This window comes from Falco peregrinus, chromosome 4 (genome assembly GCF_023634155.1).
Source record: "Falco peregrinus isolate bFalPer1 chromosome 4, bFalPer1.pri, whole genome shotgun sequence".
NCBI classification, from domain to species: Eukaryota; Metazoa; Chordata; class Aves; order Falconiformes; family Falconidae; genus Falco; species Falco peregrinus.
Window position 1 is genome coordinate 28,564,230 of NC_073724.1, and position 18,551 is coordinate 28,582,780.

General features: G+C 39.1%; 1 protein-coding gene across 7 annotated transcripts in view; it reads left to right on the top strand.

The window, feature by feature from the left end:
* Positions 1-18,551, top strand: part of GLRA2 (glycine receptor alpha 2) — a 131,567-nt gene that overhangs the window by 34,851 nt on the left and 78,165 nt on the right. For all 7 annotated transcript variants that reach the window (XM_027778985.2, XM_005231934.3, XM_027778984.2 and 4 more), the window contains exons 5-7: positions 10,039-10,121; positions 11,345-11,482; positions 14,198-14,412. In XM_027778985.2, coding sequence (XP_027634786.1) covers positions 10,039-10,121; positions 11,345-11,482; positions 14,198-14,412 — 436 coding nt within the window. The remainder of the gene's footprint in view (positions 1-10,038; positions 10,122-11,344; positions 11,483-14,197; positions 14,413-18,551) is intronic.

Genomic DNA, 18,551 nt, shown 5'->3' on the forward strand with positions numbered 1-18,551 from the left:
ATGCAGAAGGTGATGTAACTCAACTGTAATATTGGTCCATGGCACTGAACCTAGAATGTATTGGTCAGGAAGAGAAAGGGGCTGTAACTTCTTTTTTTTACCTGCTGCTCCAGAACACACTCCCAATTGTCTGATAACATCGTAGAGCTGTTCTCTGAAATGTAGTGTCAGTGCATTTAGCCAGAAAAAGTTACAAGGCAGATTTTGTCATATTTTTACAATGTGCATTTTATTTTAGATTTTAAATTTATTTAGACTTTAGAAGGTGTTGCCTAATTTGACAAGAGGGCCACTTGGAATTCTAGGAGGAAGATTTGTGAAAATTCACAAATTACTTTACTCCACCCATTTTTGCTATTCCTGTTCGAAGAGCAATGCAATACCTCAAATCTTTCAAAATATCTGTTTTTCTGTCTCTGTTCATCTTCACAGTGCAAGAAATGTTACAGTTATGTAGACAATCAGTTCTTCATGGTTTCAACTCTTGGACCTAGATTTAATTGTTAAATGTCATTATGGATGAAAACAGAGTGTCTACTACAGAGCAGTACCGTGCTTTTAGGGCACTACAAAACAGAAAAAAATCAAGCTATTACATTGCTTTCTATTTGTGCAGCTGTTCTGGGGCTGATTACTAGCCTTTCCATTTGGCAACAAGTAGCGGACAGGATGAGTTGGCACATCCAAAAGCCCTCACATGCTTATGCAACTGAAGGGAAGGATCTGTGAAAACAGCGTATTTGTTTGCAATGCTGTCTCCCGTGTCAGCTGCCTTGCTCAGGAATTTCCAAAATCAGCTCTTCCTAGCGTGGCCATAGTGCTGAGTGACAAAGCACTGAGCTGGCTACTCCCTGCACCCCCACTACCCCACACCCCATTGTGGGTTATATTACAAGTTATGACTACCATGTGCCCTCACATAAATCATCAGAAGCGATCTATAGCACTTTTATAATTTAGCTTTGCTAAGTGAAACTTCTGTGGTTTGTAGTTTCCTCTATACTCGTAACTCGTTTGTACACAAACTCAAAGCATTTGCCCTATGGGAAAGAAATACAAAGCAGATTTTGGAAATATGTAGGCAACACTGCTCATCCCTCTGCAATAGACTATTCATAGGGCAAAAAGTCCACCATCCTGAACGATTTTGTTTTAAAATAAAATCAGATCTCAGATTTTGTGCATGGCCACTACAGAATATGTTGCCATGTCACAGTAAAGTCAGGCATGGGTTTTCTAAAACAGTTTTGGGGTACAGACCTTACCAGCTATACAATAATGAAGCTCCATTTAGACCTGATTAGATCATTATGTGTAAATCATCTATGGCACAGCAGTGTAGCCTAACAGTGTGGTAGGAAATACTACGTTCTATAGCTCTGTGTGCATCCTGCACTTTAATTTGATGACTTCAATTTTATTTTACAATCTAATGTTGGGATTTAAGAGGATTTTGTCTTTACTAGCAGCATTGTCTTTTCATGTGACAGATTAAGCAGTGGGGGAAGCAGAGAGACTGTTATCATGATTGGCATGGCTGTTTACTATTCAGGAACCCCTGTCTCCAACCTCACAGAATCATATTTATTACCTCAGCTCCTATCAGAATAATACTGATATTGACAAGGTGGGGATTTTCTCTTGGAAGTTAATCTCAATCAGCACAGGAACATTTTCATAGAAAATTATTTAGCTCCTCTGTTGGCAAAACTGAATACTGTCCCATGCTCACTGCCTTGACTTTCCAAAGGAACGTAATGTCTTCATATATCTCAAAGTTGTCCCCATTTAAAATAAACTAAAACATTGAAGAATAATCGATGCAGAAATGCTAACTGAAATAGAGTACCTATCTAAAGAGTTTTTTGACTTTACAGCTATTGTACGTTGTAGGCAGAAGCCTTATAAACATTGTAGAAATAGGGCTAGGATCACTAAACTTTATTAAACTGCACAACTTTACTGGGACACGGTGACTTCCTAATGTGTGGCTGCATGCAATGTAAGTCCAGTGGATTTGACAGATTTGTCTTCCCATGGGCATGGTGACAATAACAGTGGTTTCAGAGCCTGAACTATTGGAGCCTTTGGTGGGACAAGCAGCCGTTCTCACTACGGCTGAACCCAACGTCCTTGGATTACTACGAGCTGCCCACTTTTTGCCATTCTTTTTCCTGTCTTTCTTTTCCTTACTCCTGCCTCTCCTTCCACACCCCCCCCACCCCCCACCCCCCCACCCCCTTCTTTTTGGGATCCTTTAATTAAATGGTCTCAGATCCTTCTCATCCTTTGGGATGGTTTCCTAACACTCTCTTAACTTAACTTCCCCCTCCCATTACCTACTCCCTTCTTATTCCTTCCCGATCTACAAATTCAGACTGAGGAACTAGCCCTGGGTCTCTAGTGTTCTTATTTTTCTGTTGTAGCTGAAATACTTGTTTTGCATGACAAATACTAAAACTTACTAAATAAATAATAAAGCCTAACAAGGATACTTTGTTATGCAACTAGCACAGCTATTGTCAAAACCTCATTGATCATCCTGCTTAAAGAAAGAATAATTTACATTTTAATGACACAAAATTAGTTGCTTTTTCACTTCATAAGGTATTTAAAGCAAAGTAGGGATACGGATGTTATATCTGAACACTTAGTGCCTCACATCTTCCTCTAATGCTGTGCACGTCTCCAGCTGACACTCAAGAGCACTGGAGGTAAGGTAAACACAAACACAACAGAAGAGCTACTTAGACTGAAGGTCAATGCTGCCCGGAGAACAAATGGCTCTTAACTGGTCATAAGTAAGCTTAAAGTGGAAGTTATAAAGTTTCCAGCCTTATACGCCTTGAATTCCTAGAACAACCCTCCAACAGAAATGGATAGAGGTCTAGATATTAAATGAACCTTGTTCATTTTTGAAAGGGATTAGATGATGTGACTGTGGGATAGCAGGTGACCAGATTTGATGGCCCAAGGTGTCACTTGTATAGTCCTATATTCCTGTGTCTCAAATAAAAAGGAGCTCTTTATTCTAAGTAAAAAAGGTGGGAAAGTGATACCAGAGACCCATTTGGACACATGAAGTTGTTCTTTGCTGACAGGATCAAAAAATATTGGCAGATGGTTACTTCTGGATGTCTATGCCAATGGGATAGTTGCACAGGCAAGGCGTGTGTACCCACTCTCCTTACAGGTAATGGCAATGCCTGTCCTTGATCACTAGTGACCAAACACTCCATTTACCCATTGAACTTACACTGGAGCAGTTAAAGATTAGGTGTAAAATGCTGTAGGTGTGGGAGCCCTTTCTAAATGGTACAAAAAAGATGTTTTCCTGGAACGTGCTCCCAGGGATAAAGGTCTTTTGCCAATTGCATTGCAATATATGGCTTAGAACAGAGATATCATCATGCCAGGAGGAAAGCAACTTCATACTAAACACACACTGCAGGAAAATTAAGATAGAAAATGACAAGAGGGGAAAGAAGAGATGAAATACTGTTCTTCATGGAAAGAAAACAGGTGGTTACGGAATTTAACTGTTACATTAAATCATACTTGAATATAATTTCATAGATTCGCTTGAGCAATAATTGGAAAATCATTTACTGGCAGCTCATGTGCTGGCATTGTGTATCTACAGACAATGATTGCATTACAATGAAAAGTGGGATGCCTGTAATGAGAAATCCACCACTCCGCTCTGTGCCAGCTCCTGTGTTGTTAAGCAGTACATGAAGCAAAGCAAAGCACTGGAGGGAGTGAGAACATGCTCATAAGCAGCAGTATGTGAAAGTCCAGCCTACATCTCACATTTTGCCATAGCAGAGAAGGCTCCACATCTCCTCTGAGCTCAACTTCAGCCCATTCCCATCTGACAGAAATGAAGCTGTACAACATTACAAATATTAGAGAGGAATTCCAGGACTCCTCAAAAATACAGGAAAAAAACAGCAGTTTGACTGTTACGTTTAACAGGACAAAGCCTGTAGACTGTGAAAATTACCAGAATTGACTTTCAAAATGATAAATCAGGTCCTGAAAAAATAATGAGATGGACTACAAAATGAAAAGCCCTTTAAAGGAAGAATGTCAATGGGATTTATTATTATTATTATTATTATTATTATTATTATTATTATTATTATTTTACTTCTGATACATGAACAGTATGTGCCCTTCTTTCAGGCACAGATCACCCAGGAGAGGGGGCTGGGAGGACTATAAGGAGACTTTAGAGTCTCCTCTTTGTTTCGGTGCCACTAGCCTGAATGGCATTTGGTCCTGTGTCATGCGATGCTGTCATGGTTACTGTGCAGCTCCATCTCCCCTGCCAGTTTAATGGGGAACTTTACCTGCCTGTGCTTAGGTAATATTTTAATACTATTTCAGCAGCTATGAGGATCAGGAGTTTAATCTTCCAAAGGAAAACATACCATTAAAAATGTTTTTACCTTTATTGTCAGTTTGGAGCTTTAAGAAAAATACCAGAAATCTTGCCATTTATGATAGCATCTTTAGAACTGGCAATACTGGTGTGTGTGTGTGTGTGTGTGTGTGTGAAATCCCACTTATCTCACTAAACATAATACTGTGGGCTTTGGACAGGTATAAGACTTTTCATAAAAATGGCACATAACTAATGTTAGCAGTGACCATGCATGTACTACTTGCCTACTGGTATTTGCAGCTTAAAAACCTAGATTGTGAAGTCTGTCCCAACAGCTGAGGTACAGATGGGTGCAGTGTGAAAGAATGAAGGGATAAGAATAGAAACAAGATGCCATTTTTTATACCATGCCCACTCATAGTGAGGCATTTGTTGCTTTTCATGCTTGTGAGGAGATAATTATGCTTTTTTTTTTTTTTTTTTTTTTTTTTTGAGATGAGACTTGTACCTTTATCTCCAGGATTATTTAAATTTGCGGCTTTATTTCTATACTTGGTAAGACTGACTAGTTATTTATCATTAGAAAAAACTTTATGAGGTGGCTGCTGTTCTGTAGCCCACTCACAAACCACTACTCTTGCAGGATAATTAATGAAAATTATATTCCCCTGTCATCAGATGCCTTGTATTGTGATCCACAGGGCCTCTCTCCTGTGGGATCAATGTCCTCCTCCAAGGTGAGATTTATCGCTTAGATCAAGGGAAGTTTTGGGTGAATCATGATACATCATGTTAAGGAGTGATAGCTGCTTGTAAAGAAGTGGGTTAGAATAGCGTTTAATGGCTGCTGTAGATTAGGCAATACCTCAAATCCAAGTTAAAATTTGATATTCTCTTAAATTTATTAAAAATGTATTCTTGGATTATATAAGGTGTAAACCAAATTTCCTAAGGATTTAACACAATACTAGCAGTTCTTTACTTCAGTTTTGTGCTGCAGACCATTCACAAGCTGTCTGTACATGTAGTACTTTAAAGTATTTTTGTAGCATTATGAGATTGTCAGAGAAGTGGTACGATGGTGATGAACATCAGCATTCAAAACCCCCAAAAGAAAGGATGAGATTGAAGATCACCTTGAGAATAATCTGTTCACAGACATTTTACTCCTATTGAATTTTTTTTATATTAAAGGACCTTACCCTCCACTGATGGTGCTGCTTTGGTGATTAGGTGCCTAAGAGCGGACTGGTCTCAAGGCTTAAAATTGGAAAGGAGTTGGAGGTTGGATTTGGCAGGAGCTGGAAAAAGGAAAGGATGAGGGGAAAGTGTTCTAGGACAGGCTAGGATGAAAAGGAAAGAGGCTGGGCTCTGGGTCACGTAGGGGGCTCTGGGAGAGATGTAGAGTACACGGGCAGAGATAGGAACAGGTGGGGCAAGTATGCCCAGGGCCAGAGAAAGGACAAGACAAGGATGAATAGGAGATGGTATCTCAGCCCCACCACTGAGCTCAGGGCTTGACTGCACTGCACATAAATGCCTCCGAGCTCCCCTGGCTGCAGATGAGTGTCATCCTCTCTGTGACTTTTCCTCACAGGCCGATGGCTGGCTGCAGCAGCTACATCCAGGGCAGCGACAGTGCCTGTGCTGAGCCCTGTGCTGGCTCCTCTGAGGGCATGCCTACTCCCACCTGGAGAAAACACTAACCTTGCAAAATGATGTGTTCAGGTGTTAAAGATCACCTGTATGAAGTTTGCTGATTACTAACTAGTCAGGCATTTTTTTCCCCCCATGGGATGCTTTATTCTGGGTTCTGTGACAAAGGAGGCCACAGCTCGAAGAACTTTGCCCTCCTACCTGCCAAAGTGGGAGATCTGAGTGATGCTGTAAGGGGGCTTCAGAGGTGACCAGAAATTAAAGTTGTTGAGCTGTGGTGGGAAGAGAGACAGGCCCACAGCCCAAGTCTGAGGGATGAAAGAAGGGGGGTTGAATGAAATGCTGAATGAAGAAATCCCAGCAGTGCCCACTGCACTTTGTAGACATTTAAAGTATCAGCAGATGCTGCTCAGGATTTACCATGTGTGTATGAGGGAATCCTCAGGAAGATGGCCCAAAGTTTAAGACAGGGAATGATGCCCTGGAGTACTTGGGTTACAGCCCTGCCTCTGCCACAGCATTGCTTAGTAATATTGTTGATTATTTTTTTTTTATTATTATTTTTGTCACAGCGCCAGCTAATTTTTCATTCTTTGTTTTCCGGCTCTGTTTCTGCATTTTGTTCTGTTCATACTCTATTTGCACTATTCCAGGGCTTGATTCTTCCTTGACTGTGGGATGGGTGAGGGAGCAGGGAAGGAAAGGAGAGAGCAGCTTGCCTCTCCTCGGGGGCGTTTTGCTGGCCTTAAGTGCTGGGATGGGGGAGGCGGGGCTGTCTCCTGCTCCTTATGACCCCTGTCTGCCTAGCTGGAAAACATGACATGCCCGACCGCAGAGCTCTCCCTGAGCAAGCTGTGAGCTCTGAGCCTGGCTAACAGAGGGTAAAAGGTGCCCAGGTCACTGAAGGCAAAATCAAGCCCTTGCTCAACTTCTCCTTTCGGCTTTACAGATTGTTCATAAAACACTTCCCATCAGTGTTTTATGGTGCTTTGCCACCAAATCTGTTATTTATGCATCTCAGATGCCTTGGTGGCAGGGTGCCTGAAAAATAAAATAATTGTTTTATAGCAGTTTATTCTGTTTTATTAATGATTAAAGTATTCATCAATGTAATTGCCAGTTAAACTTGCACTTTGCACCAAATCTCCAGGGGCCCTTCTTGAAGTTGCCAAGTGCGAGACTTTCATTTTGCTGAAACATTTTCTGTCAGTGCCACTGTTACTATAGGCAATGTGAGTAGCTATACCTGCATAACGTTTTCCATTTCTGATCCTATTTCCTTGTTAATGTAAATATACAAGTAGTGACATGGCACCTGGGTTTGGAAACACTTGCAGGATTATATTTTTACTGAAAAAGAGTCAGCTGCTATAAATTGACCCACCACCATGGACTTCAGTGGAGCTACTTCAGAATGCAGCAGCTGAACATTTATCGTGTAGTAATCTTGTTGAAAATCAATGGATCTGTGGACAATACCAGGCAATAAGCATTGGGTTCAACACTTGCATTACTCCTAGTAAAAGGGATTACAGAGGCAAAGATGCTAACTTAACAAAGAACTGTTCATCTCTGCTGGGATGAACAAGTAGAGGTAAAACTGTAAGAGCATTATCTCACAAGCTAGCATCATCAATACAGTGAATAGAAAGTATTTTCCATTTGTCGGGGTGAGTAGAGAACAATTCAGTCTTCCCGAAAGACAACATTGTTTAGGAAAAGAAGAGATTTCAACCTTTGTGTGAACCTACATAATGAACTTTTTCTCAGCTCACCTCCAGAAAAAAAAAAAAAAGAAAAAAAAAAAAAGACTACTTACCTAGTACCAGAGTATCAGTGCAGATAGAACAATTTTTCCCCATGAGGGCTGAAAGCTGCAACTGGCTGTATTCACTTTCTCATGAGTTTGATACTAGACTAACAGAAGACCCCACTTGCCCATGTTTGTAGTCAGACACTCGAATTCTTTGAGGTTCTTGAGGGGTAGAAAGGGATGAAGGAGAAAGCGAACAAAGTCAGTGTGCAGTCCACACCTGACAGTAAAATCTGAGGGGTGGACAGGCCATGCCCCCACTTCAATGGATACAAAAAAATGACATACTTAGAAAGTCTGCATTTGCATAAAAGCATGATTGAAACTAACTTAAAACATCTAAGCCATATTTGTAAGATGACTGAAAAGGAAGAGATTGATATAGCAACATTTCAGAAAAAAAGGCAGAAGCAATCTTTTGTTAATATTGGGGATTATCAATTTAATTAGCTCAATCTTTAATGCAGGAAGCTACCTAGTAAAAATGAGACTAGTTAGCATTTGCAGAGCACTTAAAATATTTAAATGAGTAAAGGGAAGATTTTCAATGACATTTTTATGTCTACTAGATATACTTTTTTTTTCTAGATGACGAACTTTTAATAATGCTTATGCTGTTTGCTCCCAAAGGTTAAAGTTATTTACTACAGTGATGAGAGGACTACTGGGGGCTTTTCATCATCTCAGTGCACTTTACTGCCCCAGACAACCAGTCCCTAATTTTCTGATATTATCTTGTACATTGAAGACCGTCAAGAGGAAAATAATGTGACTTTCTCTAGGTAGCCCACAAGTATGCAAAAGCAATGATGTTGACTTTGATTTTTGATCAGGCTGAGACCATTTTGATCTCAGTTACCTAAATATCATCTTTTTGTCATAGTGATTTTATGTCAGGACAGTAGGGCTGGAAGGCTTGGTCAGGTCATCCCCAAAAATTCACATGGTGGAGAAATAGACTGAAAGAACTTGAATCAGCTCTGTGTGGTGAGAAGCACAAAATCACCGCAGGAGACAGAACTTAGTGAAGTCTTTCTCCGTAGAGATTACATTTGTCTGTGGGAAAACACCTTCAAGGTTAGCAGCTGGCCCATGAGTTCACTGACATAATTTAAAAAATATTCTCATTGTACTGTGTTAATGTTTCAGTGTACCTTCAAATCAGACAATTAATTCTCATCCTTGAATAGTAAATGGGTGCAGACATTTTTTATTGGTTTGCTGGGTTTGTGTAAAAGTGTTATTTGTGCTGGAGGTAATCTGAAATAAAAATGTACTCTTTCATATGATTTAAACCAAAATCTTAACAAATCTGTTTTTCAGAGCAGCTAGTTGTTTGTAATTATGTCATCCCGGTATCTTGGTTTGTCAAAAATGGGTTCTTCTCCCCACACAAAAATTGAAAAGAAATAAAGCAGAGGAGAAGTCTTGAAACAGATTTCAATCAAAAGTGAAAAAGTAAAATTAACTAAAAAAAAAAGGGTGGGTGAAGAAAGAAACATTAAGAATATTAAGGATATTCACATCCAAGTAAACTTATGCTTTATCTGGGGTAATACCAATAGAAAAATCAAAAGAGAAATTTAGTTTGTATGATAATGTTCCTTTAGGCTTACTTTCTTCTACCTGCACTCTATCTTTTAATGCCATGCAATTGTAGCTTTTACTGTATGATGTTTTTTTTTCTTTCTTTTAATGGTTAAGCAGTAAGAATGAAAGGTTGGAAATGGGCCTTATACACAACAAAAGCACTCTCTATTGAAAAAAATCCATGGTTGTTGTTTTCTTCCTTTGCTTTTTCAAAACAAAGCTTAAAAATGTGTGTCCCATGATCAGCCATTTCAGCTTTTGCATTATGTGGGTTCAGTGTTATATGTAAACATTCACTAGTACATTAGTGGAGAACATTTTTTTGCTATTCTGATGTTGTCTTCTCTGCCTTTGCTCTGCTCAGCCAATGCAGGCAGTGAGCACCTGATTTGCTTACACACTCTGTCCTCACAGCTTTTACATCCTTAGAAGTTTAGAGGGGAGAGTGAGCCCAACCTCTGAGGTGTTAAGATTTGGTCTTGATCCTTTAAAAATACAGGGCTTTGGATAAAACCTTTAGATTTCTAACAATAGCTTCTTTCTTCTTCTTCTTCTTTTTTTTTTTTTCTTCTTTCCCCTCTAATTTTAGGCTTACTTTAACCTTATCCTGTCCCATGGACTTGAAGAATTTTCCTATGGATGTACAGACATGTACAATGCAGCTAGAGAGCTGTGAGTGTCCAATTGCTTTATCTTTCAAAGAATTTGGTGGTTAGGTTGTACCTATATTGTCGTATATGTGTGGTGAGACTCAATATTCCTATTTGTATGGGAAAATCATAAACAGTGTTTTAATGGTCCGTCACCATACTACATGGGTCCCCTGTCTCTGGCTGTTCCTGCTCCCTTCCTTTTCCCCCTCCTGGGGCCCATCACCTCACCCATCAGGGCTGCACCACTTCCAGGGATAACCACAGTGATGCTCCGCAGGAGAAATTATTAAAACTCAGGAAATTAAGAGCAGTTAGTACACAGCAAGGGATTAGCTATGTCTGATCGAGACATGCTGTGGTCTTTTGAAAAATGAAGCAACACACCTGATAAAACAGAGGTCCTATTAGGATACTTATGCTGTTAAGATAAACATGGCCAAGGCATGCACTAGGGTACCAGCACACTGCCAGCAGGACTGTATAGCTGTTAGCACAACCATGTCACCATTCTGACCTGTACCAGGTAACAATCAGACAAAACCAGGAGTGGCTCAGGTAACGGCATATACCAGCCATCATTCCCAATAGTCAGCAGGTACCGGGCCACCTTGGGTTTTTGTGGGGATTTAGCTGTGTGGGTATGAGCTGCGGGTTACCACCTGCCTTTGCACCCAGAGTACAGCCACAGCTTGGGTTACCCATGGAGATGTAGCCATTGCAGTCAAAAAGACACTTCAGTGAGTTGAAGCCTCTCTTTGCCCTCCACACCTTTCAGTGGTAGGTTCACAGGTTTGCAAAAGCTGCTTTTTTTTTCTTTTCTTTTTTTTTTTTTTTTTGTAGTAAGGACCTAACATTCTGCAGTCTAGAAATCCTTGTTTTATTCGTGCATGCCAACTCTATCATCAAAGAATGATGAAAATGAAGCAAAATGCAGGCTGGTACTTAGACATAGAGAAATGTAATTTCAGCTGTAAACAGTATCTTTGATGGGGCAGCAAAATATTTTTTTAGTGGCAAACCAGGGCAGTATTTCAGAACAGAAGGATGTTACTTGTTGCTTTAAATAGAGTAATAGTAACTGGTAACTAACAGCAGGAGTGCTGTTGTTAATCAGACAGTTTAAAAATATAACCAAGATAATATATATTGCAATAAAAGATACACTTTCCAGACATTATAATATTTGCTTTGAATATTTTCGAGTGAGCTATCATCTAACAAACTCTGATTTCTTTATCGTAGTTGGCTACACTATGAATGATCTGATATTTGAGTGGCTAAGTGATGGACCTGTGCAGGTTGCAGAGGGTTTAACCTTGCCACAGTTTATTTTGAAAGAAGATAAAGAACTGGGTTATTGCACAAAACATTACAACACTGGTGAGCATTATTCTGCTTTCTTATTAATTGTTCTAATTGCATCTGTTGTCAGTTTGTAAAGGGAAAAGACGGGTGAAATGAAAAAATATTTTGAAATTTGATTATTTGATTCAGCCACACTTATTTTTAAATCTGAAAAAATAAAATTGCTCCCTGTTATCTTTTTTGTTTGAAGGATTTTTTCCAAATTTTGTTTAATTTAATTAATGATATTCTAATATACATATCCTAATGTCTGTCAAATCATTAAGGAATTTAAAATTTTTAAAAATTATAAAAAATCTAGTTGTTTTGATTTCCTTAAAATGAAATACTTTTAACAAAATAAATCTTTTCTTAAATATTGATTCATCACTTTGAAAGTACTTATTTTTCTGAACATGATTTATTTTACCAGCATATATAATTACCAATGAGGAAAAATATCTAAAAATCACCAGTTTTTATGTGTGGTCTAATTTATGAGATGTAGTATTTGAAAGTACAGTGCTTTCATTGTTGATCTGAACAGTATACAGACATGAAATGTTGGGAAATTAAATGTTTGTTTAATACTCTATTTTTTCTTGTATTTGCTAATTTGAAATTTCAAATGCTGTGTTTTCTCTCTTTAGCTTTATGGAGCAGAGAAAGCTGTTAAATTTTTATTTAGCTGCCCGGAGTTTATTTAATAGGGGCAGCATTTAGAGATTGGTTTGCTGCGTGCTTGCTGGGATTAGATATAATCCCTCTCATTTGAAATAGCTTTTTCATCATTTCAGCCTAAGAGCCAGTCTGGTTCCATAAAATACATTTGTTTCACTCCGTAAAATAACAAAGCGTGAGAGGTTCTGTCTCTGCCAAAAAAAAAGTCACATTCAATTCTTATGAAAATAAAATTGTTTTAAATTTTTATAAATGCAGCTTCTCATTTTGGGGCCCAAAGTGTCAAGGAAGGAGAACTTTGTGATTCCACAGTCCAAGACCTGTGAAAAGGGGGATTTCTGTGGCTTCTCATCTATTCTCATACTTAAAGGGCATAATCAAGAGTAAATTCCAATAGACAGAGTTTATGCACTTGTAATCTGGCTGATACGAAGTTTAGCCATTTCCCACCATGTGACTTAAACTCTGAATAACTGAGTTCATCTGCTTTTCTAATTACTGTCAGATAACCACTTGGCAGGGTCAAATGCTGAAAGTAAGAGGGAAGGGAGAGCATGGGCAATAGCTTCCTTGTATACCCAAGAAGATTACCCACAAAGGATAAAACCACCAATTAGTAGCTCCCACTACATGTAGTTAAACAAAATAAATGTGTAGTTACAAAAAGCTAAAAGTATATAGCCTCACAAGGGGAACTGAAAAGCAATATCCAAGCAAAAGAAAACTTTGCCTACAGGCACCCACATTACTGTCTTCTCTGTAGTATGCTCCTTCAGGTTTGGTGTGAAATTGAAATATGAAAAAATGCTGTATTATTCAGCCTTCTCCTACCCACACCATCCAGGTTGTGCCACAGGAATCTGGAGAGCATTCAACAGGTTGGGCTGTTCTCATGCCGCTGCTGCCACATGTGGCCACCCCACCCCTTGTGAGTCCCCTCCTGTATGGGCAGGCTGGTCAGCATCAACCACTACCCAGGCCTCAGAGTCTGCCTTTAGGGTCACAGGTCCAGTCATCATTTTAAACATTCTGTCCTGCCAAGAGATGTTATTCAGTTCTTCACTCCTGTCTCTGTCAAACAGCCTCTGCATTGTCCTTTGTGCCAACTCTATCTAGCACCCTGCTGTTCAGCTTTCTAGACTAGCAGAAAAATAGACGTGCATCACAAAAGGATCAAGAAATCTAATTTCCCCTGAAAGGATGAATGAGAAACAACACATCTCCATGCACTTGACCAACCAACACAAAAGGGGTCCTTTGAGATCATTAGCATGACACTTCAGGCAGAACTGACTTTCTTGTACTGGGGTTAGTCTGCCTCAAGTGAGAGCCTCCACAGCACCTAAACCACCATACTTTGGAGAGCAGCACAGAGCCACTGGGTTAAGCGGTTGATGAGCTGTTGCAACTCAGGACTCCCCACCCCCCAATGCAGGACTAGCTCCACTGCCAGGCAATCCTAAACTTCTTCCTTACTCTACCCTTCCAGAACAGCTACCTGTTGTTTGAAGTATCACACACCTCCCACAAGGGATTGTTGTGGGTTTCCTGGAGTTAGACTTTTGGCAAAATTCAAAGTAGGCTTTGAGGTGATTCTGCTGCAAGATGTAATCCACAGACACAGGCAAATGGCATGACCAGAATGAGAAGCTGTGTGATCTACCATAGGTCTGTCAGATTAGTAGTTTACAATTTGTCTGTTTAAGTACTTTTGCTTAATCTCATGTCATCAGAAGAGCAAAATGCTGTCCCCTTTTAATACTAAACATTATACTTGACTAAAGTAAAATCTCATTAAATTTTGAGAAAAGAAATATGACACTGTATTTTCTGGAGGTGAAACAACTGTGCCAATATGCATTTTCTCAGCCAACGTGAAGACCTAAGGCAGTTTGCTTCAGGGGTCCCATGCACCCCAAAGCTAGCAAGCAACAAATGGCCAATTTGCATTTGTGTATCAGGACTTTCTTATAGTGTTAGGTTAGGAAACAGGCCATGTATCTAACTTATGTTCAGAAAACAAGATAAAAATGTGCAAAAAGCATTTATGAAAGTAATTTCATGTTCTAGGAAAGTTTACATGCATTGAAGTCAAGTTTCATTTGGAGCGTCAGATGGGATACTATTTAATCCAGATGTACATTCCTAGCCTGCTGATTGTCATTTTATCCTGGGTTTCTTTCTGGATCAACATGGATGCTGCTCCAGCTAGAGTCGCACTGGGTATCACTACAGTTTTGACAATGACTACACAAAGCTCAGGATCGAGAGCTTCCCTCCCAAAAGTAAGGAAATAATTTTGTTGTACCAAGATGCAATTTTGTTGTTATTAACAAGAAATATTTGTACTACTTTTTATAGTTTCTGAAAGGTCTGTGTAAATATGCACCTGATATGAAAAAGTGATGACTGTGATGTTAAACCGTTACAATACCCTTGCATTTGGATTAAGGCAGGTTTCTGTTGTATTGTGGGGTGGCTGGAGGTTTCAGAAGTATGGATTTTCAATGATTTTCTACTGGTTTGTACTTAGATTTCAGCACTTGGAAGCAAATTTTCTGAAGTATTTAAGTATCTGGATTTCTGAAAACACTTTCATGAAAACTGGACATTCTATGTGACTGGGGACTTTATAAACTGTCTGGTCTTTCCTGGACTGTTAGACTCTTAAATATCTTGATGTTTCTGGATATGGCACTTAGTCCAATGTATATATAAATATATATTAAAATATGTATATATAAAATACATATATATACACCATGTATACCTAGATGGTTTCTCTGGTGAATCTTTTCAGTAAGGAATGGCTGATGTCTTTGCTTCATGGCAGAATTTGTCCATGTTCTTATTCAAGTGTTGTCTGCAGACCTTGATCCTGTCTATGCACAGAAAAGTCCTCTCATTCAAATTTTGTGGTCTTTTTAATCCAGGCCAGATGCTGTAGATGGGTTTACAGGTTACAGAATGAGTTCTTTGTTTAGTCAGGCTGACAGCTCTTTTCAGAATAGGCACAGCCTGAATGCTTCTGCTGATAGTATTCCCAGCAGAATTTTATGTGCGTGTTTTGCACAATTTTCTGGAAGATACGTCAGAGGCAGGCCAGTTTACAATATTCTAAGGAGTCACGAGATATACTCTCTGAAGAGTCCTCTTTACAGCAGTCCAACATCACAGGGGTTGAAAACATGAATGTTTAGTGTTTGTACAGATCATGATCCATTCCAAAAGCATGTTGTATTTTGTTCTACTTTACCCTCAGTATCACATTTAGTCTCATTCTAAATACTGTAATTTGTGCAAGTGGAGCATATATAGGGCAACTTTGAAAACTGCACAGATTGTTACTCTTCTGTTGGTAATGAGAAAGTATCACTTAAAAATCTGGTGACTACAACACTTGGTTCAGCTTCACTTGTTCACTTGGAGATACATATAATTTTCCATGCAAAGTGAAAGCTTTTCATATATAAACTCAGAATTTCAAATCGATAATTTCTTAAACATTTGTTCAGACAATTCAGTCAATATTGCAAAGAGAACACCCTGAAAAGAAAGTCAACAAAGAGATAATCTTGGCAAGGAGCATGTAGACTCTATAGATGGCAAGTCTGGAATCACTGAAGACTGTGAATAGATGGTACAGCACAACTCCATGTGGTATATTCCAAATTTTTTTTTTTAATTAACTGGCTTGAGAATTACAGATGGTACAATCACTGTAGTGGAGATTTCCACCCATGTTTTGAACTGGGCAAACATACCCTGCAAAGGAGCTCTGCAATGTTAGCATGTCCAAAATGCTAACACTTTAGAAAGAGTTTTTGCCATCTGCATTTGATCCAGCTGAAATGTTTCTCCCTTTTGTATTCTGCCTTCTTTCAGTAGAAAAGTATTTTCTGGATAATTTTCTGGGCTTCTGCTGAGCAGAAGAAATAGGAAGATCCAGAATATGTTTACTGTGGCTATTTGTTTATCAGAGGTTCTTCTCCAGCCTCTGGATTAAATACATTTATTTCAGCATCTGTCAGAGTCATGTCAGAATGATGATGCTCTGCCCCTGCTCCATCATCTCCTTTTCTGCTGTTTCAGTTTGCCATGAGACGTGCACTGAAGTACCTCACCAGAGAGCCCAGCACATGTATTTCAGTCAGGCTACACCTGGCTGTTGCAATTTCACTGTGTAAGTCAGTTGAACTGTCCTTTACAGCTTTGGTCTCTATACAAGTGAGTTAATCCTTGTGGGGGCTTTTGAAGTAGTGCCAGTTGACTTTAACATGTGGTTTTAAGTAAATGTTAGCATACCCGCCAGGTGATTCCCACCTCGGATAACTCAGGTGCCTGAAGAAACATGGGACTGACCAAAACGAAAGCACTCCAAAACAGGCTTTGTGTATAGGTATAGCTGTAGAGCCATGCACCACCATACAGGTCTTAGATCACCACTATCTGATTCCTTACACAAAGAAGCAAGCTTCTCTTGCTGTTGCTGTTGCAGACACCCAGCCATTTAAAAACCTCATCTGTAACTTAATACCAAAATTATATTTCTTAATTAAATCTGTCCAGCTGAAATGCATTTAGAAATAAAAATATAAAAATAATTGAATAAAATAAATGTTAAATCCGAAGTTCCAAAATGGTTCTTTAAAAGTAACGTTTTTTTAAGTCCTGTCTACATATTGCCAAGACACAGAAAGTTACGCTGTCAATAAAACATCCATTTAAAAAATGCTCCAAGCATGAATATCTAACAGAATAAGACATGACAGTAGGGTTATTTTTGCAGGAGTACTGAAAAGACAGATGCAACTTTGCTTTGTGAAAGCAGCCAAGCAGCCTAGATTTGAAAACAAGAGTTTTATTTTTTTCCCCATCCTTCTTTGCATCCTGTTCATGTTAACACACATTTATAGCACTTAACCTTTGATTTACCCACGGTCTCATGCTGAGAGTTTCTTCTCATTCTTCTCTGTTTTAGTAGAGCTTACCACAAAAAACAACAACACATCAAAACTTGCCAACATTAAAGGGGACAATTTCTTTACCTAAAAAAGGCAAAGAAGAATTGTGGTAAGATACCTTGTTAGGTGATTTTTCTGTTTCCAAGTTACTATCTGAATGATGAAAGTGTTATGGTTTAGAAGAAATTACCTATCTACTGTTCTTAACCCTGGTATAAGATTACATGACAGAGTTCTGTTTGCTGTAAACTGCTCTTTCCCATATTAGTAACTAATATTCATTTTGGTACAGATTTCATAATGGTAGGTCATGGAAACACAGACATTAGGCATTCAGTTGTTGAAATTAAACATAAGATTGAGACTGTTGAAAAGAAAGGGAAAGGAAAGGAAATCAGAGTAAAATGAATTCCAGCTGAGGCTCATGTTTGCTGCACATAAGAGAAACATCTATAAAGCCTCTTCCAAATGAAATATGGTTGTATTTCTTTGGTAATTATTGTAGCATTTCTGTGGAATTATTATCTTTGGAGTATTTTGAAATTCTATCTAAGGATATAGGGTAACATTCCAATATCAGAAACAGAGTAATAAATAAATCAATATGCATTTTTTGTTCCTTATTCTTCTGCAAAACTGACTTCTTTGTTACAAAAGGTAAGGATAAAACATGACAGGACTTACATCCCAACAAAGATACTGTTCTAGGAAGGGAGACCTGCAGTGCCTGTTTCAGCAAGCAGAAAGGTTCTTTTCCTTTACAGTTTTAGCGTAAGCTGAGCAGTACTGCATCCTGCTTCCTTCATAGAAGGACTTTCTGTATAGGGAGTATCTACAGAGAAATAGTTACTACGGTGTCAACCTCTTATAATGATGTAAATTGCATTATTTTGTGTTTGTTACAGAAGACTAGTGAGGGATCTGTAACAAGGGTTATCCTTATTGAGTGTAATAGGGCATGGTAAGGAGCTCATCCAGAAAGCTGGGGTTGAAAACTCTCCCTCCAGTTGGGCTGATCCATCACTGGGATGCCCAGAAATGGTAATCCAAAACAACAGGATTCCTATGATCTGTTTCCCTTCCCACACTTTCATGTGTTTAATTTCAGCTAGACAAATGTTTGTGCACCCAGCTACACAAGTAGTTCTTGCCAGTCGGCCGGCTGGGTGATCAGCGTGACCACATATTCACAATGAATCCCTCAGAGAGCCCTGAACTTTCTGTGCGAGCCCTGTGCCTGAGCCAGGGAGCTTCCTCGCACCCAGGGTTTGCTGGACTTCATCTATGCAGAGAAACTCTACGGCACACAAACAGGGAATCTGATGTAACCTACCTACACCCATGCAATACTCAGCATGTGCTTAGATCCAACGCCTTCTGGAAGTATCAGACCTGTGGCACAGAAATGGCAATATGTATTCATCAAAATATGGATTAAGGAATGTCTGCGCATCCTAAGG